At 37.1% G+C, this 23,040-nt stretch overlaps 1 protein-coding gene across 3 annotated transcripts in view; it reads left to right on the top strand.

Annotated features, from left to right (window-relative positions):
• NETO2 (neuropilin and tolloid like 2) overlaps window positions 1–16,547 on the top strand; it is a 59,091-nt gene extending 42,544 nt beyond the window's left edge. For all 3 annotated transcript variants that reach the window (XM_058708063.1, XM_058708062.1, XM_058708064.1), the window contains 2 exons: window positions 10,828–10,941; window positions 12,733–16,547. In XM_058708063.1, the coding sequence (XP_058564046.1) occupies window positions 10,828–10,941; window positions 12,733–13,313 (695 nt within the window). In that variant the 3' untranslated portion in view covers window positions 13,314–16,547. The remainder of the gene's footprint in view (window positions 1–10,827; window positions 10,942–12,732) is intronic.
• Window positions 16,548–23,040: the final 6,493 nt, after the last annotated feature.

Raw genomic sequence — 23,040 nt, 5'->3', positions numbered from 1 at the left:
AAAAGTCCAAGTGACTTGTCAGTACTTTTGATAATTATTTTGATTTTGCTTATTGTAAGTGTAAATCATATTACATTACCTTTGATTTTAAAAAAAAACAAAAAACTGTCTTCAAGGGGTGCCTAGGTGGCTCAGTTGGTTAAGCATCTGGCTTTACCTCAGGTCATGATCTCATGGCTTGTGAGTTCGAATCCCACATCAGGTTCTGTGCTGACAGCTCAGAGCCTGGAGCCTGCTTCAGATTCTGTGTCTCCTTCTTTCTCCTTCTGCCTCTCCCCGCTCACTCTCGCGTGCGTGCGCGCGCTCTCTCTCTCTCTCTCAAAAGTAAACATTAAAAAAGTTTTTTTAAACTGATTTCAAAAATACCTTCATGTTTTTGGCTTGGCTTTAAGTGGCCTTTAACTTTAATCTACATTTGGAGAGAGCTGATTAGCCTCTCTGACTAATCCCTTTCCTCACAGTCACCTCTGTATGAAGAAAATCACCATTTAAAGATTTATCCAGACTGCCCCAAGATAGTTTAGTGTGTATGTTCACATCATATATATTTTTAAAATAACTGGTATATATTGTCCTCATAAGAGAAGGAAATATTTTCGCCTTTATAGCCTAAGTGAATAGAGTAAAATGGTAAACTATATGATTTTTGCAAGTCAAAATTTGTAAATATAAAGGTGTAAGAGTAAGATACTATCAGATATTTTCCTTCAGAAATTTAGGAATTAGTACTTTTTCCCTTTACTTGTAATTTCAAAATATTATTGTTCCATGGATTCTATATTAATATCATGATTGTATGTGACCTACACAAGCTTTATTATAGCTGAACTCTTCTGTCTGTAATTTTACAAGACTTGATGAATTGCCAGATGGGCAGTTGGGTTATGAAGCCAATTTAGCCAACCAGCCTTCCTACCTGCCTTCCATTCATTTATTTAACATTTATCATACAAGATGCTATTTGCTATGAAGATACAGAAATGGATGAAACATTCCCTGCTCTAAAGGATCTTATTATAGTCACTTAGGTGAGGTGACATAGATGCAAATGAGGCAGTTACAGGATTGACTATGACAATGACTGTTTGAGACAGAAAACAAAGTGCTTCCTGATTAAATATCCAGGTTACTTCTAGCAGACAGCATTGATTATGGAGCAAGTAGTCCTTGAAGATAGGACCTTGGAGTTTATCCTTGAGATTTTAGAAGGTAGAAATGTTGGATAATTGAGGTTGCTATTCCAAACAGGCCACAGAATGAACAAAAGCATGGAGCCAATTTGGACCACAAGAAGTAGTAGAAGAAAGAAGAGAGAAAAATGAGTCAAAAGGTAGATTAGAGGGGCACCTGGGTGGCCCATTCAGTTAAGCATTTGACTCTTGATCTTGGCTCAGGTCATGATATCACAGTTCATGAGTTTGAGCCCCATACTGGGCTCTGCACTGTCAGTGTGGAGCCTGCTTGGAATTCTCTTTCCTTCTTTCTCTGCCCCTCCCCTGCTCATGCTCTCTCTTTCAAAATTAATAAATAAACTTAAAAAAAATTTTTTTACAAAGGCTAAAATTAGAGCTCATGGAGCACCTGTATAGCTCAGTCAGTAGAGCATCAACTTGATTTCTGTCCCTATCTTACTTGTGCTCTTGCTTTTTCTCACTCTATCTCAAAACAAAGAAATAAACTTAAAAAAAAATTAAAAACTGAAAAAAAAAAGGTAGATTAGGGTTGCCTGGGTAGCTCAGTTGGTTGAGTGTCTGACTCTTGCTCTCAGCTCAGGTCTTGATCTCCAGGCCATGAGTTCAGTCCTTGCTTTAGGCTCCGCACTGGGCATGGAGCCTAGCTAGAGTTAGAAAGCCTTTAAATTAAAGGGTAAAAGTAGGAGCACCTGAGTAGCCCAGGCAGTTGAGCACCTGACTCTTGGTTTTGGCTCAGGTCATGATCTCATGGTTTGTGACATCAAGCCCCACATCGGGCTCTGTGCTGACAGTGTGGAGCCTACTTAGGATTCTCTCCTTCCCTCTCTCTGCCCCTCCTCTACTCATGCTCTTTATTTCAAAATGAAAAAATGAACTTAAAATTTTTTTTTTAGGAAGACAAAAACTAGAGTTCATGACGTAGCTCAGTCTGTTGAGCGTCCGCCTCTTAATTTCTGCTGAGGTCAAGATCCCAGGGTCGTGGGATTGAGCTTTGTGTTGGGCTCCACACTGAGCATAGAGTCTGCTAAGATTTCATTCATTCTCTCTCTCCCCCTTCCTCCCTCCCTTTGCCTGTCTCCCCAGCTTGTGTGTGCATGAATACACACTCTCTAGAATAAAATAAAATAAAATAAAATTAGAATTCATGTTATAAGCTTTGGGGAGTTTTGAAGGGTCTTGTACTATAAGATGATGTAATCAGGGCTGTGCTTTAATTGGGGCGTGGAGGTCTTAGGAGGCTAACTTCCATAGTCAGAGGGGGAGACCAGGAAGGTCTGAACCAGAGCAGTGACAGAAGAAAGAAGAGTTGTGGAGGTAGAATACACAAGATTTGGGGACTGGTCAAAATGAGTCAAAGATACCTACAGTTAGGGTCTGATTGACTTAGAAAGTGAAAATTGGACAGATGAAGGGAAAAAGCTTTGAGTTATTTTGGATTTAGTGAGTTTCTCAAGTAGTGGGAAATGTTGAGCTCAGCAGTGATACTTGCATGGAGTATACTGCTGCCGCTGCTTGTTGCCCTATTGATAGATATCAACTGTGTCCAGAAAATTTTTATCAACTTTTCAAACTTGAAAAAAACAGCTATGTAAAGGCTGCTTCACTATTTCAAATGACTACAAAGCAGTGCTTGATACAAAGATACAGTTAAAGTTAGCAAGAAAGCCTTTCAGCCATTTTCCTTTCTCCTCGTCTTATTTATTCCCAACATCTTGTACCTGTGTTTTCCAACAGTGCCCATCAGCCACATGTAGCTATTGAACACTCATAATGTGGCCCATCTAAATTGAAATGTGCTATAATTATGAAGATTTATTCTGAATTTCAAAGACTTGATAAGAAATAATGTAAAATATCTCCTTATATTTTATATACATGTTAAATGAGAATATTTTGGATATTGTTTCAGGGTTCCCTAACACCACCCACATGGTAGGTGATTTGCTAGAAGGACTCACAGGACTCAGCATACATTTGAATACTCACAGCTAAAATTTATTACAGTGAAAGGATATAGGATCAACAAAGGAAAAATACTGTCTGAGTCTGGAGAAATCCTTTCACAGACTTCCTTATCCTCTCTCCCTCCCATGAAGGGCACACTAAGCATGTGCATTTCTTAAGCAACAAAAAATGCAGTAACATGTACGTTTCTGCCCAGAGAACCCACTTAGAGCTCAGCACCCAAGTTTTTATTGAGGGCTAGGCACATAGGCACCATCTATCTGCCTTGCCTGTACCAAAATTGTAGGCTCACGAAAGGAAAGAAGGTATATGGCATAAATGATGTTGTTCACACCAACTCTAGGCACCATGAACCTTACCAGTCAGGGAATGGAGGAAAGTCAAGTTCTCAGTTGCCAAAACTAAGGGCCAAACTTGTACACAGACCCTTCTAAAGGTAGCAGCCTCAGTCCTTCTGTATTTCTCTTTTCTGCAAAGATATATGAGGTTAAATAAGCTACTAGTGAAATTAATTCTACTTGTTTCTTTCTAAATATCTTTTTTATTGTGGCTACTTGTTCATATTTTGCCTTACATTATATTTTGGGTAACACTGGTCTAAATCTTAAATGCAAAATTATTCTCTGATGTGTTTTAGTTAAGGTATTTCTGATTCTGCACTAGTGATGTCTCCATCAGTACAAATCTGATAAGTAAACAGGTGAAAAGCCTCCCTCAAGTGATATCTTTACAATAATTAAATATAAAACTAAGTTAAAGGTTGCAATAGACTTAGCTCCATATCCTAAATTTAGCTTTATTATCCATGAAGAACAAGAAAACCACCCCTCCAAAAAACAAATGTCATATGTATGTGATCAAAGTAAAGGATTTTAAAAGTTTTCTAAAACAAAAGTCCTGGTTTGGAAATCTCCTTTTTTTAATTTAATGTTTATTTATTTTGAGAGAGGGAGGGATGGAGGGAGTGGGGGAGGGGTAGAGAGAAAGGACAGGGAGAGAATCCTAAGCAAGCTCCATGTTGTCAGCTTGGAGCCTGACATGGAGCTTGAACCCATGAACCGTGAGGTGATGACCTGAGCCGAAATCATGACCTGAGCTGAAATCAAGAGTCAAATGCTTAACCAACTGAGCCACCCAGGTGCCCAGGAAATCTCCTTTTAATCACATTAGAGAGCTCCAAACCATACATTTTTATATGCTCATCATTAATTCAAATTGTTAAACTTTTTTGTTTTTCTCTACACTGTTAACAATTTGTAACTGTTATAAATCCATCCATGAAAACAATCAATATTTCAGAAAAGGTTTACATAAATGGACTAAATCTGCATGAGATACTCACTTCATACCTACCCATTGTGGATTACAGATATGACTAAAATAATATAACTTGGTTAAAGTGAAAGATACAGAATAACAGTCAGTCAATATGTTTGACCTCTTCCCAAGCACTGAATACTAATATACACCTCACTCTTTCAGACAGGATATGGTTTTAGGAAGATAATTTCTAGGACTACAACCATGAAAGCAACAGAAGTTATTTTTGTCAAAATAAATCCATAATGTGATTTTCAGTGACATACTGCCTATAGGCCCCTGCAGGCCTAGTTGAAGGACAGACCATCTTTCAGCATCATTGCCACATCTCATGGGAAGGGAAGAGGGGCTGAAACCATAACCCTTCTTCTTTCTCATGCCATGATCCAGTAGTGAGTAAAAGGGAAAAGAGAAAGTCCTCAGACTAGAAGTAGAAAATAGTTCATAACTGGCACTATTTTTGCTATTCTCTTTGCCCTTTACTTATAAATTGCTATAATTCAGCCATTTTTTATAGTTTTTAATTGAAGCATGTCATAGCATCCCAGGTCAATAACTGATACTTTGATTCTCATCATAAACAGCTATGCTTACCCACTGAAAATCCATAGAGCTTAATACATCTGTAATTATGAATATAATGTATTTCTATAAAACAAAACCTGATATCACTGCTGCTTTCTAATTGCTTTAAATCATGTGGGGAGCAATTGTAAAGAATTCTATAAAATAAAAACCTCATGAGGGTGTTTTCTACTTACTGTTTAGTCAGTGAGAAACTCTAAGCAGAAAACCTGTCTTTTTTTTGCCATTTTGAACCATAAAGAGAATCCAAATGTGGTCACACAATGTTCTATGGATAAACTTAAAGAGCTAATGATAGTTTGACTCAAAATCAGCATGCCTAGAAGCCACAGTACTTACAACCTCACTCAGCTTGTCTTGAAAATAGCTTCTGTTCCCTGTATTCTCATTTGTGAACTGGATAAGATAGGTAAAATTAGAGGTCAGCAGGTAATATGATATAGTATGTATTAGGATTGTTGTATGATACATAAACAAAAAGCCAGAAAACTCCAGTTTTTAGAAGTGAGAAATTCAAAAATACTGTGTGTTCTCTAGGCCATTTGTTATGTTAAACTGCACACATGGGTGTAATATAATTTTATAATATACATGACACAACTGAAGTGGGTTACCAGCTAAGTTTGTACTTAAATAAAATACCACCATACTGGTTTTTTTTTAATTTATTCATTTTAAGAGAGAGAGCACGCAAGCAGAGGAGGGGCAGAGGAGAGAATCCCAAGCAGGCTCTGCATTGTCAGTTCAGAGCCCAAAGTGGGGCTCGATCCCACAAACCGTGAGATCATGACCTGAGCCAAACTCAAGGGCCCAACATTTACCTGATTGAGCCACCCAAGCACCCCATCATCATATGTTTTCTTTGGCTTTTCTGCCCTCAACCTAATGGCTTATTCATGTAACTCATATGTATTGCCCTTGTAAGTTTTGAAACCATCAAACATTTTTTTTAAGAATCATGAAATATTACTTAATAGTTTAAATGATACATGTGATGCGTTCAGTCTCTGAGTAAATTACTTGTTATATACATGATACTTCTAAGAATAGAATTATACACATGATTGAAACCACTAATTTCATAGTCTCATTGATTTTAGAACCAGAAGTCTGAGATAACAGTCTATCCCCTTCATTTAAAAAGAGGAAACAGCGACCCAAGGAGTTAGTTAAAATCTCAAAGTAGACAGGTTAACTAATAACAGAAACAATTTTTCTTAATTACTAATCCATTTTTTTTTTCCATTCTCTGCTTCATAGCATGATTTCCCAAGCTATTCACAGTTCGTAGCTATTTTAGATTCTTTAGTTATCAGAGCCACCTAAGGGTTATTACACTTAAACTGGAGTGGGTAAGTACCCAGCAAATAAGCCTAAAAGTTTAGTGCACTGAATAATTAACTGTATATAAACGTCATGCCTACATTCCATTTAATTTATAGTAGGGAGGGAGGAAAGATAAACAAATCCTAGTTCATAATGATTAACCATAGATAAGCCTGCTGAACTAGAACTTGGGTGAATATTACTTTTGGGGGATTCTTCCTTAAAAAGAGATTTTAGGGGTGCCTGAGTGATTCAGTTGGTAAGGCATCTGACTCTTGATTTTGACTCGGGTCATGATCTCACATTTGTGAGATCGAGCCCTGCGTTGTGCTCTGCACTGACAGTGCAGGGCCTGCTTGGGATTCTTCCTCTATCTCTCTCTGTCTCTCTCTGTCTCTGTCTCTCTCTCTCTCTGCCCTCCCCTCTATCTCAATAAATAAATAAATAAACAGTCTTTTAAAAAAAGAGAGCTTATATTTGCTCTCTAATAGCAAAGCAATTTTGGATGTTATTTTAATTGACGAATAATTGACATTCATTCAGTGGATGATATTCTATTCAGTGATTTGATATTTACATACATTATGAAATGATCACCACCATAAGTCTAGGTTCCATCTGTCACCATACAAAATTGTTATAATATTATTGACTGTATTCCCTAAGCTGTACATTATATTCCCATGACTTACTTGTTTTATAATTTGAAGACTGTTCCTCTTAATCCCCTTCCCCTATTTCATCCTATCTCACCCCCGCACCCCTACTTCCTTCTGGCAACCATTAGTTCTCTGTTTCTGAGTCTTTCTGTTTTGTTTGTACATTTGTTTTATTTTTTAGATTCCACATATAAATGAAATCATCAGTATTTGTTTTTCTCTGACTTATTTCACTTAGCATAATACCCTTTAGGTCCATCCGTGTTGTCACACATGACAAGATTTCATTCCTTTTTATGGTTCAGTAATACTCCATTATATGTATGTGTGTGTATACACATACACACATGCACATTTTTGATTCATCCATGGATGGGCACTTAGGTTGCTTATATATCTTAGCTATTATAAATAATGATGTAATGAACAGAGGGGTGCATACATCTTTTTGAATTAGTATTTTGATTTTCTTCAGATATATACCCAAAAGTGGAATTGCTGGATTATATGGTAATTCTATTTTTAACTTTTTGAGGAACCTTTATACTGTTTGGAGAAACTTTATACTGGTGCAGGGGCTGCACCAATATACATTCTCACCAACAGTGCATGAAGGTTCCCTTTTTTCCACATCTCCACTGACACTTATTTCTTGTCTTTCACGACAGCCATTCTGACAGGTGTGAAGTGATATCTCATTGTGGTTTTGATTTGCATTTCCCTGATGATTAGTGATGCAATGGATGTTGTCTATTGACCTACATTATAAGTCTAATAAATATTTGATAAATATCAGATGATATTTTAGGGTTTCCTGGGGACCCAATAAACACCTGTTTCTATAGTCCATTTTCAGAGCCAAACTGAGAAATAGACAAAGGGGTCAGGCAGGTGGATACCAAACTGTCAGGTTTTTGTTTTCTATGTGTGTGTTGGTTTTTTTTGTTTGTTTGTTTTTTATCAGACTGTCAGTTTTATTACTGATGATGCAGTTGGACAATGTGGTTAGGTATTCCAAAGCTTCCTATGATTGTAACCTAAAGATAGGGCCTTCTCTTTAGAGGGAAAGAAATACTAACTTCATTATTGTTTTAATAAGGTTCATTGTATATTTATTTTTAAAAAGATACTTTTAGGGAAGAAATTCAGTTATTAATCTCATAAAACTTTAGATATTTCTTTTCATCTTGAAAAGAAACTTTTTTTTAATATTAATGTATTTTCAGAGAGAGAAAGTATGTACGCTCACACGTGAGATGGGAGGGGCAGAAAAAGAGCAAGAGAATCCCAAGCAGGCTCCTCACTGTCAGCCCAGAGCCCACGAACTGTGAGATCATGACCTGAGCCAAAATCAAGAGTCAGGTGCTTAACCAACTGAGCCACTCAGGCACACCTTGAAAAGAAACTTTTAAAAAGAAAATATAAAAAATATTTTCACTCTTAGGTGGATCCTGAGAAACTTAACAGAAACCCATGGGGGAGGGGAGGGGAAAAAAAAGAGGTTAGAGTGGGAGAGAGAGCCAAAGCATAAGAGACTCTTAAAAACTGAGAACAAACTGAGGGTTGATGGGGGGTGGGAGGGGGGGGAGGGGAGGTGATGGGCATTGAAGAGGGCATCTTTTGGGATGAGCACTGGGTGTTGTATGGAAACTAATTTGACAATAAATTTCATATAATAAAAAATAAAATAAAATAAATATTTGAAGCCTGTCAGTATAATAGAGAGTGGTACTCAGTTTTCCTCCCTTGATGTGACATGTATCTTCTTAAAATAAATGTAGAATTTTTTAGACAGGAAATACATTGTGTTTGAGTATATTTTTGGAAATCAAAATGGTTAGTTGATTTTTAGGAGCTTCTGTCATAATTCTGCAGTCTTTTTGAGTGGAAGAAAAAATAAGCTATCCTTCTTGACTTTCAGATTTGTGTGTGTGTGTGTGTGTCTTTACACTGAAATACACGTTATTACTATGCTGGTACTTTTGTCTCTGATCTAAGACTTTATTTCCTAACTAAAGTAAACACACTGAGTCATAATCTAGTGTAACAAATTTTTACACAAACAAGGAGAAGTGTTAGATGGAAGCACATATACAGTATGACTGGAACACAGGGGTCCCTAGCTGCCTAGGAGAATTGAGGGAATCTTCACAGACAAGGCAACATTTTGGATGATCTTGAAAGATGAGTAGATGGTCACCAGGAAGGGAAAGGAGGAAGGAGACATTTCAGGCTGAAAGAACAGTTTATACAAAATACAAAATTACATGGTATATGTTCCAAAATCTTTGTTGTTTTAAAAAATATTAATGTTAAAATTCTAAAGAGTTATTTTTTTGTGTGGTAAAATCTCTATAACATAAAATTCGCCATTTTAACCATTTTTGAGTATATAGTTTGGTGGCATTAGGTACATTCACATTTTTCTGCAACCATCCCCACCATCCATCTCCAGAACTTTTTTATTCCCAACTGAAACTCTCCCATTAAACACTCCCCATTTCCCTCTTCCTCCAGGTTCTGGTAGCTATTGCGCTTTTTTTATGTCAATGAGTTGACTGCTCCAGGTACCATATATATACCCGGAATCCTACAATATTTGTTCTTTTGTGTCTGGCTTCCTTCAAGCATAATGAATGTCAAGATTTATCTATGTTGTAGCATTTGCCAGAATTTCCTTCTGAGTTTTAACACTGAATAATATTTCATTAGATATGTGTATACCACATTGTGGTTATCCATTCATCCATCAACAGATATTCAGATTATTTCTACCTTTTGGTGGAATGATGCTGCTGTGTGCTTGTCAATATTGCTGCCATGAACATGGCTGTACATTATGTGTTTGAATCTTTGCTTTTAGTTGTTTGAGATATGTACCTAGAAATAGAATTGCTGCAGCACATGGTAATCTGTGTAAATTTCTGAGGAAACTCCATACTGTTTGCACAGCAACTGTACCATTTTACATTTCCCTCAGCAATGCACCAAGGGTTCCAGTGTCTCCACATCCTCACCAACATTTTCTTCTAACAGTTTGGAATGCTACCAGGCTATGTACTACTTCCTTGAGAACCATGGCAAATATATTCATATTCTCATTACATTAAAAATGACACTTGGGGGGGCGCCTGGGTGGCTCAGTCGGTCGAGCGTCCGACTTCGGCTTAGGTCATGATCTCTCGGTCTGTGAGTTCGAGCCCCGCGTCGGGCTCTGTGCTGCCGGCTCAGAGCCTGGAGCCTGCTTCGGATTCTGTGTCTCCCTCTCTCTCTGACTCTCCCCAGCTCATGCTCTGTCTCACTCTCTCTGTCGAAAATAAACAAAACATTTAAAAAAAATTTTTTTTTTGGGGCACCTGGGTGGCGCAGTCGGTTAAGCGTCCGACTTCAGCCAGGTCACGATCTCGCGCTCCGTGAGTTCGAGCCCCGCGTCAGGCTCTGGGCTGATGGCTCGGAGCCTGGAGCCTGTTTCCGATTCTGTGTCTCCCTCTCTCTCTGCGCCTCCCCCGTTCATGCTCTGTCTCTCTGTCCCAAAAATAAAAATAAAAAACGTTGAAAAAAAAAATTTTTTTTTAAAATAAAAAAAAAATAAATAAATAAATTTTTTTTTTAAAAAATGACACTTGGGCACCCTTAAGTAAAAGTTTAGGTGAGACCATATCAGAGAGTATTGGCCTTTGTCTTATTGTTTATATAGTAGGAGTGTATTCATGAAACAAGTTTAAGTGTAAATAAACCAAAATGAGTTCTTAGCAACAAATTGTTTTTCTTTCCTGCAGCTCCCTGCACAGGTAGCACTTTCTTTTGCCACAGCAACATGTGCATCAATAATTCTTTAGTCTGTAATGGTGTTCAGAACTGTGCATACCCTTGGGATGAAAATCATTGTAAAGGTGAGTGCAATGGCAAAGGCCAACCTTTTTGAGAGAAAAGTGACCATTGCCCTTCATTAAGAAAGACTTAAAATGCCCTTTTCTACAACTGTACTTACCAATAGCTGCTTTGGCAGAAATGGAAACATAAAATATAAATGTTTGTTTTAAATAGAGTGTAGACCTCTGTTATGTGGTGAAAGTAAAGAAAAATACTTATTCTCAACAAAAGCATTCATTTTTATGTACTGTGTTTTTTAAGTTGTTCAAAAGTCTGCTCTAATATTTCTTTCATTATTTTCTTATTCATATTGTAAAGATACCTTATTCTCAGAATAATTTAGAAAGTTACCTAAAATAGTAGTATTTTTAAATTATATACAAATGCTGTTTAATAAATATTGATGCATTCAGTCTTAAAAAGCAGCAAAAACAGGGGCGCCTGGGTGGCTCAGTCGGTTGAGCGTCCGACTTCGGCTCAGGTCATGATCTCACAGTTTGTAAGTTCGAGCCCCACATCAGGCTCTGTGCTGACCGCTTGCTCAGAGCCTGGAGCCTGCTTCAGATTCTGTGTCTCCTTCTCTCTCTGCCCCTCCCCCGCTCATGCTTTGTCTCACTCTGTTTCTCAAAAATAAATCAATGTAAAAAAAAAAAAACTTAAGCAGCAAAAACAGACTTGTAAGAACCACTTTTTTTCATTTTATAAAATTTCCTATGCTCTATTTCTAGTGTATATCTAAGGTAAATGTGACTTGTGGTAATAGTTGAATATCTACAAACATTATCAACTCACTGTCTCAGTCCTAAAGTTTACCTCTCTTTTATTCTCCAAAAGCTCAGTAAATATCTTACTGTGAAAAGTTAATGTGATCTGATATGGCTGTCTTAAGTACTTGAAGTAATTTAAGGTAATCATTCAAATGTAGATTGTGATAATAACATTCCTAAGTGGGTTAGCCTGATCACTTTAGTTCTCTCTTGCTGATGGCGGTTAGTGGAGATACTGTGGATATACCTCAACATGGCAGTTTGTCAGAAATACCATAGGGGAGCCCGGGTGGCTCAGTCAGTTAAATATCCAACTCTTGATTTCAGCATAGGTCATGATCTCATGGTTTGTTCATGAGATCAAGCCCCACGATGGGCTCTGCCCTGAGAGTACAGAGCCTGCTTGGGTTTTTCTGTCTTCCTCTCTCTCTACCCCTCCTCTGCTCGTGAACACTCTCTCCCTCTCAAAATAAGTAAGCATTAAAAAAAAAAAAAAAAAAAGATATGCCATAGAACAGAAAGCTAAACTTGATAGAATAAGAGTATTTGTTTGGTATTTTCCTTTTTTGTTTATTTTATTTATTTTGAGAGAGAGAGCACATGTGCGTGCATGAGCTGGGGGAGGGGAGGGGACAGAGAAAGAGAATCTGAAGCAAGCTTCCTTCCTGTCAGCACAGAGCCCAACATGGGGCTGGACCCCACAAACTGCGATCATGACCTGAGCCAAAATCAAGAATCGGACACTTAACCAACTGAGCCACCCAGGCGCCCCTGGCATTTTCTTTATGTTCATGTATTTAATTTAATTTGCAAGAACCAAGTCCTTTTTCTTTTATGTAATCTATCTAGCCATATTACGATTGGCTAATTTAACCAGAAATCATAATGGTATTGTTTTATTTGTTCAAAAACCTAATTTTAGGTGGCATCATCTGTGGTCTGTTTGACCCATGTGTTCTGCTTTACCTAAAAATACCTTACCAGTTTGGGACAGGGCTCATTAATGAATTTTGAAAGCCTCATTGTTTCTTTCTCTTTCTGCAGAAAAGAAAAAAGCAGGACTATTTGAACAAATCACTAAAACTCATGGAACAATTATTGGCATTACATCAGGGATTGTCTTGGTCCTTCTCATTATTTCTATTTTAGTACAAGTGAAACAGCCTCGAAAAAAGGTCATGGCTTGCAAAACTGCTTTTAATAAAACTGGATTTCAGGAAGTGTTTGATCCTCCTCATTATGAACTGTTTTCACTAAGGGACAAAGAGATTTCTGCAGACCTAGCCGACCTGTCAGAAGAACTGGACAACTACCAGAAGATGCGGCGCTCCTCCACCGCCTCCCGGTGCATTCATGACCATCACTGCGGATCGCAAGCATCCAGTGTCAAACAAAGCAGGACCAACCTGAGTTCCATGGAACTGCCTTTCCGAAATGATTTTGCACAACCACAGCCAATGAAAACATTTAATAGCACCTTCAAAAAGAGTAGCTACACTTTCAAACAGGCACATGAGTGCCCTGAACAGGCCCTAGAAGACAGAGTAATGGAGGAGATTCCTTGTGAAATTTATGTCAGGGGGCGAGATGATTCTGCACAAGCATCCATATCCATCGATTTTTAATCTTCTACAAAAGGAGACATTAATTATTAAGTATGTACGTATGCAGCCTACAGAGCACCCATTCTCTCCAGCAGCCAACCCTTTTCTCCTGTCGAAACTAGGAAGACCTTCATTTCCCATTAATCTATTGTAATGGTGAAGTTTTTATTATCTCAGGCAGTCTATATGTTAAGCCAACCAAGGAACTTACTCCATTCAGTGAAAAAAATAATAATCATTTATTGCTTGATGTCACATAAACAAAGTACCAGTTAAATAGCATTTAAAGAGTGAAGTAGTTCTGCTGAGCCAGGCTCAGGCTGCTTCAGGAATACTGCTCTTGATTGATACAGTTTGTCAATATTGTGATCCCACAATAAGTTTAAAAATAAGATTTTTCTTTACATTCCTTTTGTTTTTCTTTTCTCTAAATTTAATTTGTTTTATAAGTTTGTGATTTTACCATTTTGGTTTCTTGCTAAATATAAGTGGTTATCATACCACACATATTTCAATACAGGCATTTGTTCTAGAATTTTTCAAAATATAACTGGTTACTGTGGTAAGTGCCAATTAAGACCCGGAGTTCTGTTTCGCCCATCTGTTTCTTGACTAATTTCTATACTGCTGCCTTTTAGTTACTGGATTTTTAGTCTTTATTTTTTCTGAATGGTAAATGATATGATTTATCGCCTTTAGGTCCTATCTTGTCTTACTTATACTAGAAGAATTCATAATCCTAGGATGTATGCACCCTTGCCAGTTATGACTAAAAACTTAAGGATTAAAATTTCTGAAAATCCTTTGAAATTTCCCAAATTTGGTCACATTCAGTGATAGCCCATTCATTCCTGTGAGCAAAGTCATTTAATTCATTTTGGAAGAAGCCTGTAATTATGTTTATTTCCAGCATTTCTCACCACCAGATTTGTGTTCCCTGTTATTTTTGTAAGAAGATGATTTTGCTCCCTTTATATTGGTTTATCTTATAGCGTATGGTAACCAAGGTTGTGTGAGAGTAAAAGGAGAATTCCTAAGAAACTGTAAAAGCCCTCAGATGGCTTCGTACTTGGGATAGTACATTTTTCTAGTTCTTACCAAGAATAACAACTTCCACTTTTTTTTAAACTGCACTATTGACCTTATGTTTTTTATGGTATATAAACAATAATTTATAAACATGATATAAAAACTCATTGTGTTTTTTTAGACTTTTGATATTATTTGATACTGTACAAAACTTTATTAAATCAAGATTAAAGACCTACATGACGGATTTATTTCAGTGTTCACATTAGTGGCTTTGTATACAAGTATGCTGTGATGGAGCTCCACATTACAACTCATTGTAAAGACCTTGGTAATGTGTACATAGCTTTGGTTTTTTTTTGTTACTGCATTTAGTTTATGATAAATTTTTCACTGTTATTTATTCCAAATCACTACACAAATCTTATATTAAAATATACATTGTTACATGATTCTTCAATCATGTTATTACACTGAGATTTTGGATCTTAAAAAATATATGAAAAGGAACCATTTATCAAATTATAACTAATACAGACATGCCGTTTAAAAGAGATAAATTCTCATTTTTGATATATTTTGTAGTAAATTCTTAGTGAAACGAGAAATTGAAGTTTCATGGAATTTCATTGATTTTTTAAGATATCACATCCATGCATTTTCTCAGATGAGTGAAAACTGGGACCTTAAATATTATACATATATGATACCCCTTCAACATATTTCTTATATCACATTTTTTATTTTTTTAAATATAATATCCAGGAGATATGAAAACCTACACATAGTATATTTATGATTTAAGTTGTTTTTTAAGTCAGCATAATTTCCTGTTCTAAAAATAGAATTTGGGAAGGTAGAAAGACTTAATGAATGTAGTATTCATTGAACTAATGAACCAGAGCCAGATTAGATAGAAATTCTTTCAGTAGCTATGTTGAATAGGCATTCTAGTATTAGTAGCGAGCTAACATTTGAACTGCTTAGTAATTATTTAGTATAATAATAACTGTGATCTCATTCTTCATGATGAAAGCTAGCATATTTTCTGTGTAAAATCACCTGCATTATAAAAACAGCTGTTAAATTCATCTTTAACATCTACCTTATAGTAGAAAATAATACAGTATGCTTCATGAGAGTCACTTGTAACTATATTTTTATTTTTATTTTTGAAATTTGTATCCTATTTTCTTTTAAAAGGTCGTGAAGAAGCCTACAAAATAGAGCCTTTAAAGAAGACATTTAACATTAAAAGAGCACAGAAGTACATAGTTTCAGGCAACTCAGCAAGTAAATCTTGGACAACAGAGTTTGTTCTAAATTTTCTGGCTACTGAAACAAAAGAAATACTTTTTGTTTTCCACAGTAGACAACCCAAACTTACTTGCAGTTTTCTCTTCAACTAAAGAGAGGGTCTCTATACAGAACAACATTTCCTCTGAATTGAAAGAAAAAAAAAAAAAAAGCAAAATGCAGAGAGAAGTCTAAATAGTAAATCTTTATGTAGTGAAGGTACCTCTTAATTTGGTCCAGGATCAGGGGTTTCTGATGAGTTAGTCTGTCTGCAGGGGTAGAACTGAAGAGCCAGATGATCAATATTAGCTAAGCCAGCCTTAAACTGCCATGTATTGTATGCCTTCATTGAACTATAGATGGGGACTAGGCCTCATTTATTTTTTAGTCAAACATTTATTTGGCAGTACACTATAGGAAGAGAAGAGAATGGAACTAATTTTTAGGCATTATTACCAGCATAATGCTAATTGCTGCATATGTAGTCTATCATTTTTGAGGTCAGTGAGAAAACTTGACAAATTGTTTACTAAAGTAAAAGCCATAAATTTTAGTAATGGAGATGAACTTCACCCATCTTGTGGAAGTTATTACACCCTTCATAGAGAATGTAGCAGCCAGTTGTTAAACATACAGTGGAAAATACAAATCTGGAGGGGAGAATATCTTCAATTCAGGAGCAGCATTAAGGACACCTCTACTATACTGTTGTTACCTTTCATCTGTGATCCTGAGTTTAGCACAAGATACCAACCCTCAAGTGCCCAGAAATTGCAGGAAACCTACGAATCCCAACATCTAAAGTATGTATGAATGAAGTGTGATGTACCTTTTGTGGGGGGAAATGTTCAACCTAAAGGTTTAACAAAAAGCAAAGGATTTTCCACATTTCACATCACAAAAGAGATTAAAAAGGCTTTGTTAACTCTGGATGACAGGTCTTGTGTCTTTGTCATGTTACATGAAATTATTAGGAATTAAAAGGACCTCCTAAGTGTCTACTTCTGAACATTTTTATAGTTGTGCAATTGTCAGATGAGCAGGATGCTTTCTGGCTTCAGGAGTGTGTCAACTGAGGAGACAGAATAGGAAAAAAGCCAGTTGTGATTCCAGGAGTGATTCTCAAAGGGGATTATGCCCTCTTACAAAATGGTGTGTGCTATGTTGTTCATGATTAGAAGGAATCTAGTTTGGGGTTTTTTTAAGATCCCAAGAAAGATGATCTGCTCCAGCTTTATTAATGAGAATTCTGAGGCCCAGAAAAGAGGAGAGAGTACCCACATCTCAGAACTAGTCCCATGTTCTTTCCTTGCCTTTGCTGTTTTTCCCTGCTTTAGCTGGCTGGAAGTTTTAAAGGTCAAACAGTTCTAAACAGCAGCCCAGATGTTCCATGTAAGCTTGTCTACCACTCTGATTTAAAATGTAATTTATGGGGCGCCTGGGTGGCTCAGTCAGTTGAGCGGCCGACTTCGGCTCAGGTCACGATTTCGCGGTCCGTGAGTTCGAGCCCCGCGTCGGGCTCTGGGCTGATGGCTCAGAGCCTGGAGCCTGCTTCCGATTCTGTGTCTCCCGCTCTCTCTGACCCTCCCCCGTTCATGCTCTGTCTCTCTCTGTCTCAAAAATAAATAAACGTTAAAAAAATATATAAAAAAATAAAATAAAATGTAATTTATTCTATAATTTTTTCAAAGCATTATATTTTACCTTTTTTTAATCTATGTAACACTATTCTACAATTTTGTTGCCATGACTTCTTGGCATCTGCAAACTGCAAGACAATTACTGTGAATTCTTAATAAACAATGTTAACAATTTATAGGCTTGGCACTAGATAAAAACAGCTTCAGTGTTTTGCTTTTGTGATTTTTTTTTAATCTAAAGGAAATAATGTATACTCCAGAAATTAAAGATTTATGTGCTGTTATCTCTTGAGTTTGTAGAATGATTTGAGTTCTGAGCCATTATGACAAGTTGACCTCAGATATCTTTTTAGGTCCCTGCAAAATCAGTATTCCATGTTTTATATACCTCTACTAATAACAAAAATTCTGAATTTTTTTTGAGTAACTTTTTCATATATTTCTGTGATTGGTTTAATGACTACAAAAGCCCAAAAAGCTAAATGGTTTTTTTAAAGCAATTAATTTTTTTAGAGTTGAACTTCCAGACCATATAAGAATTCTTCTATGTTTAATCCTGGGTTTGACACTTCACAGTAGGGAATATGACCCTTGAGCTGGAAACAAAACTTGTGTTTTGTTTTCCTTGCTTGTCTCAATTTGCAAAGTCTCCAGAAGTGGCAAAGAAGCCTTATTTCCTTATAGGGCGAAGTTGGCATTTCCTATCCAGTAGCTTTCCTATCCAGTACCAAAGCTTTACTTTGATAAAGTAATCTTAGTTATGATAAAAAATAAATAAATAAGAGCATCCTCAGGCTGTTACACCATTTAAGTTTCCAGGTTAATCTTAAGCTAAAAGAAAAAGAAAAGAACTTTTTAAAGGAGAATATGTGTTCGATTGCCTGCAAATACAGTCTGCTACACCCAGTCACTAAAGTGGCAGCGAGGACTTCCAGAGTGGGCTATCAGAACACACCGTCCTTTTGAGGTGTGGAACGCAACCGTCACAGCCACTGCTCAGCAAGAATGGATGAGTAGATTTCACTGAGAAGAAAGCAACAGAAGGCAAAAAAACTCGTTTGAGTTTTACAATCATATAGACAAAGATCAAGGAGCAAAGAAAGACAAGAAAAAGCAGTTACCACTGGTCTGTCTCTGCAAATAGTTACAGAGCAATTTTACTTTCTGTGTTATTTAGGATCAAGAAACAGCATTTATCTGAAAGTGCTCTCACCTGCCAAGCTTTGTCATACTCTGTAACATCTGGTGCCAGCAGGCCACTCAGCGGGTACATACTTTATTGAAACATTTTGAGTAACGGCTGATTGCTAGAAGGAATTTTCATCAGAAATCTAGGTATTGAACCATGCTTTGATGACTGTCCTATCGTATTAAACAGTGTTTCAGAGAAATAACAACTTTTGAGCCAAAATATACTCACATGAATTGTAGGGGAGTTCTTTCTAGACCCTCAGAAGACAGTTTAGCTCTGAAAATGCATCCAACTAACAATAGTAAACTTGCTGTAACTGCCCCTGTTTTTCACGTTCATAGTCTAAAGGCAATCTTACTTCCTCATTCATTTTTAATATAAAAAAGATGAATAAAGCTTGTGGTAGGAGGCTTCTAGGTTGACTCCCAGGGATTCTGCCTCCTGGTGTTCACAATCTTTTGTCATCCCCTGCCTTGCATGTGAGCTGGATCTGGGGACCTGCTTCTAATGAATAGAATGTGCCAAAAGTGACCTCTCACTTCTGAGATTAGGTGACAGACTGGCTTCTGTCTTGCTCACACACTAGTAGTTTTGTGATTTTCTGCCCAGATGGAAGTCAATTGTGATGTGCTGAGATGCTCTTTGGAGAGGTCCATGTGACAAGAAACGGGGATTTCCAGCCAACAGTTAACATGGTACAGAGGTCCTCAATCCAACCACCTGTAAAGAATTGAAATTCTGCCAGCAACACATCTGGAAGAAGGTGCTCTCCACACTGGAGCCTTGAGATGACCACAGACAACACCATGATTGCAACCTGTGAAAGACCTTGAATGCCACCAAGATAGCTGATGCAGATATCCAAGATAACAGGTGTTGTTTTAAGCTGAATTTTGGAGTAACTTGTTATGCAGCCATAGATAACTAATACAAAGCTAGAAAAGGACAATGGCATATCCCAATTCGATCCCAGGGGGGGAAAATAGTTGATGAAAATTTAACATGATGTTTTAGGTTTGCAAAAGAACCTGAAAGCAATGGGCATATCATCTTGCATCTGGCAGCATGGAATAAGAAGAGTTGGTCTTCTTCCAACATGAGTACCTGTCAGCTATCTTAGCCTCCCTATCCACAGATAAAAACACTTAACTAGATCCATTGTCTCCCAAGTATGGCAAAATACTGAAATTTGATTCTACATTTGAAATGTAGGTTAGATTAAATGAAATCCTAACCCTTGAATAGTGCCCCTTTTAAGTGACTCATCAAGTTTCTGAGGAAAATGAATTTATCTAGAAATGTATAAAGAATAAAGTTCTATTCAGATTCTGTATCATGCTCCCATAATTCAGTCAACATCTTCCACATTTCCATCACAGTTTCTAGACTGCAGGGCTGGTTACAACTCTATATTACATGAAAAGGTGACTCTTGGAACAACTGGTTTTCCCAAAAGCAATGGAACGCCCCTCCAAAAAAAAAAAGGTGGAGGGGACTGTCACTGAGAAAAGAAATACAAGCATTTCATGTCCAGAACCACCCTATTCTCAAATGAGAAATGTGGCCAAAAACACTTCTATATAGAGATTTTTCTGTTGTGATAAAAAGATTTCCTGAGAAAACGCTTTTTTTTTTTTTTGTTTTTTGTTTTTTTACTCTGCTTTATTTTGGCGAAAATATGATTGAAAGACCAACCCTGGAAAGTTTTTCTTTCTAAAATTGTTTTCAATAACTGGCTGACAGCCACCAGCTACCTGCTATGAAGATAAAGTTCTATCTTTAATTGTATCTGTGTTTAAATTTTTCCTTTGAGTTTGAAGCTGACTTTGCTGACATTGTTTTGCCCTGTGGGTATAATTGTGTCCCAAATCCTTTTCTAATATAAATCCATCAAACCTTAGCCTCTAGAAATAGGATAGTACCTGTTCCTTGTACTCTGATCTCTGCAAAAGCATCGAAAGGATCTCTGGTTGGGGACCTGGGTAGTTCAGTTGGTTAAGCATCTGACTCTTGGTTTCAGCTTAGGTCATGACCTCACAGTTCGTGAGTTAGAGCCCCACATCAGACTCTGTGCTGACAGTGTGGAGACTGCTTTGGATCCTCTTTCCCTCTCCCTCTCTCTCTCAAAATAAATAAATAAACTTAAAAAAAAAAAAAAAGAATCTCTGGTCTTCCCCATCCTGCCATTTTTAATTGCTAGATAGCAGTCAGTGAGTGTGCTGCTTGAAACTTCATTTTCTGTGGGATTAGAAGTGCCTGCCTTTCTACTAGGGGCCTCGTGGCTCTTGTTTTGTTTTGTTTTCCTATTACCACAAATGCTCACAGGTTTTTTAAGAAAATACTAAAACACGAAACCAGTTCCCTGAAGAAACTCCCAAGTCTGTCAGTGAAAAAGAAAGGAACTTCCCTAAACAGTACAGGTAGTAGTTGGCTAAAACGTATGCAGAAAAACTGCCTTTATCAAAAGCCATGTCTTAAAGGATGTGCTGGAGAATGCTTCTATTCTAAGCTTGCATTCTCACCCCTTCACCTGGAAAAACAGCTTGCTTTTCTTCCCCTCATCAGGTAGGCATAGAAAGTGATTACACACTGTTTATAATTGCAGGTTTACATAAACTCACAATTCAAGAGCATTGATTTGTTGGACTGTAATCTACACTTTAACACACTGAGCTGCATTTAGGCAGCATGCCAGATGTGTAAAGTCAGAATTTAATGATGACATTTCAGTAGCAGCTCCAGAATTTAGTACAGTATTACTGTTGAATACTAATGTGCCACTAACAAGAAAACAAGAGAACAAACAGCTTCTTTCTCAGTTACCTTTTTGTCCCTTCTTGGAGATGGAGAAAATGAAAGTGATTATTTCATAGAAATTTCATATATAAATTCCAGTCAAACTCATCCCATAGTAGTTGTTGCTCTGCTCATGGCGCTTTATCAATCAACCAAAGGTAAATTAATTTTTAACACTACCTATTTACAAAGTTCATGTTTTTCCTGAAGACTTTATCAAGCATTTTTACTTTCTGAAAATAATTATGTACATGAAAAGTACTGAGGATGAAGTCACCATCTGATATCATTTCTGCTTCTCATGATTTACAAAATGGAGTTTCATTTTCTTTTAAATGGAAGGGAGAGGGAGAAAAATCTATTTTGAAAAAAATAATTTGCTTATTCTAAAAGAATGGGATATCTCAAACTTATCACCATTAACATTTACAGCCAGATAATTCTCTGTTATGGGCGGAATGTTCTGCATACTGTGAGATGTTTACCAGCATTCCTGCCCTCTACCCACTAGGTCCCAATAGCATCACCCCCATTTGTGACAGCCAAAAATGTCTTCAGTTATGGCCACATGTCCCCTGGAGAGAGGGCTCAAATAAACCTTGATTGAGAATCACTGCTGTAGAGAGATTAAAGGGTTTGAAAAATAATAACCAGAAGCTGTTGAATTCTATTTTAAAGAAATACTTCAGACTTCTGAAAAGGTATAAAAAATAAAGGGCACCCAACATTTGAAAAAAAAAAAAAAAAACGGGAGGTAGAGGTGCCTGGGTGGCTCTCGGTTAAATGTCTGACTTCGGCTTAGCTCATGCTCTCGTAGTCCCTAAATTCAAGCCCTGCATCAGGCTCTCTGCTGTCAGCATGGAGCCCAGATCGGATCCTCTGTCTCCCTCTCTCTCTGCCCCTCCTGCTCATGCTCCTGTTCTCATTCTCTCTCTCTCTCTCTCTCTCTCTCTCTCTCTCTCTCTCTCTCTCTCTCTCTCAAAAATAAACATTAAAAAAAAGAATAAAAAAAAAAAAGAATAGTGAGCACCCCATACCCGGAGCCCTGCTTAATACTTTCCAGTTTCACCTCCCTCTCTCCAGCCCTATCCCTCAGAGTTCCTGAATTTGGTTTTTATCATTCCCATGTCTATATTGTTTAGAAGTTAAATACCTATGTCTTACTTTTGTGACTGACCTTCACATTATCTCATGTATGCATCAAGTCTGAAATTAATATATCTACTATCTTTCTGAACAGAACAAGAATCATATAATGCCTTATTTCCAGTTACCACCTTCCATCTTACAGGTATTTTAATTCTAATTTGTTTTTTATATATCCCCAAAATGGTCAATATTTTTATGTTTATATTGAATATTTAAACTTTGCTCTATGGTTTTCAATTCATTTGCTCTTCATATCTTCTTGCATCCCAGACCTTACATCTGGCTCACTTTCCTTCTGCTTTCCTTTGGAAGTTATTTATAGACACTCTGCCTAGTGATCTGTCCAATTTTTGCTTTTCTGAAAATTTATCTGGGTATAAAAGTCTACATTGACAGTTATTTTCTCTCAGTGTTTAGATGATCTGGCTTTTTTATTTTAAGTTTATGTATTTATTTTGAGGGAGAGAGAGAGAGAGAGAGAGAAGAAGAAGAAGAGCGAGAGAGAGAGAGAGAGAGAATGAGCAGGGGAGGGGCAGAGAGAAAGGGAGAGAGAGAATCCCAAGCAAGTTCTGCACTGTCAGTGTGGAGCCTGGCACAGGGCTCAAACTCATGATCCAGGAGATCATGACCTGAACCAAAACCAAGA

Source organism: Neofelis nebulosa, chromosome 17, assembly GCF_028018385.1.
Source record: "Neofelis nebulosa isolate mNeoNeb1 chromosome 17, mNeoNeb1.pri, whole genome shotgun sequence".
Classification (NCBI taxonomy): domain Eukaryota; kingdom Metazoa; phylum Chordata; class Mammalia; order Carnivora; family Felidae; genus Neofelis; species Neofelis nebulosa.
The sequence above is the reverse complement of the archived record's forward strand: the minus strand, read 5'-3'. Positions and strand labels throughout refer to the sequence as shown.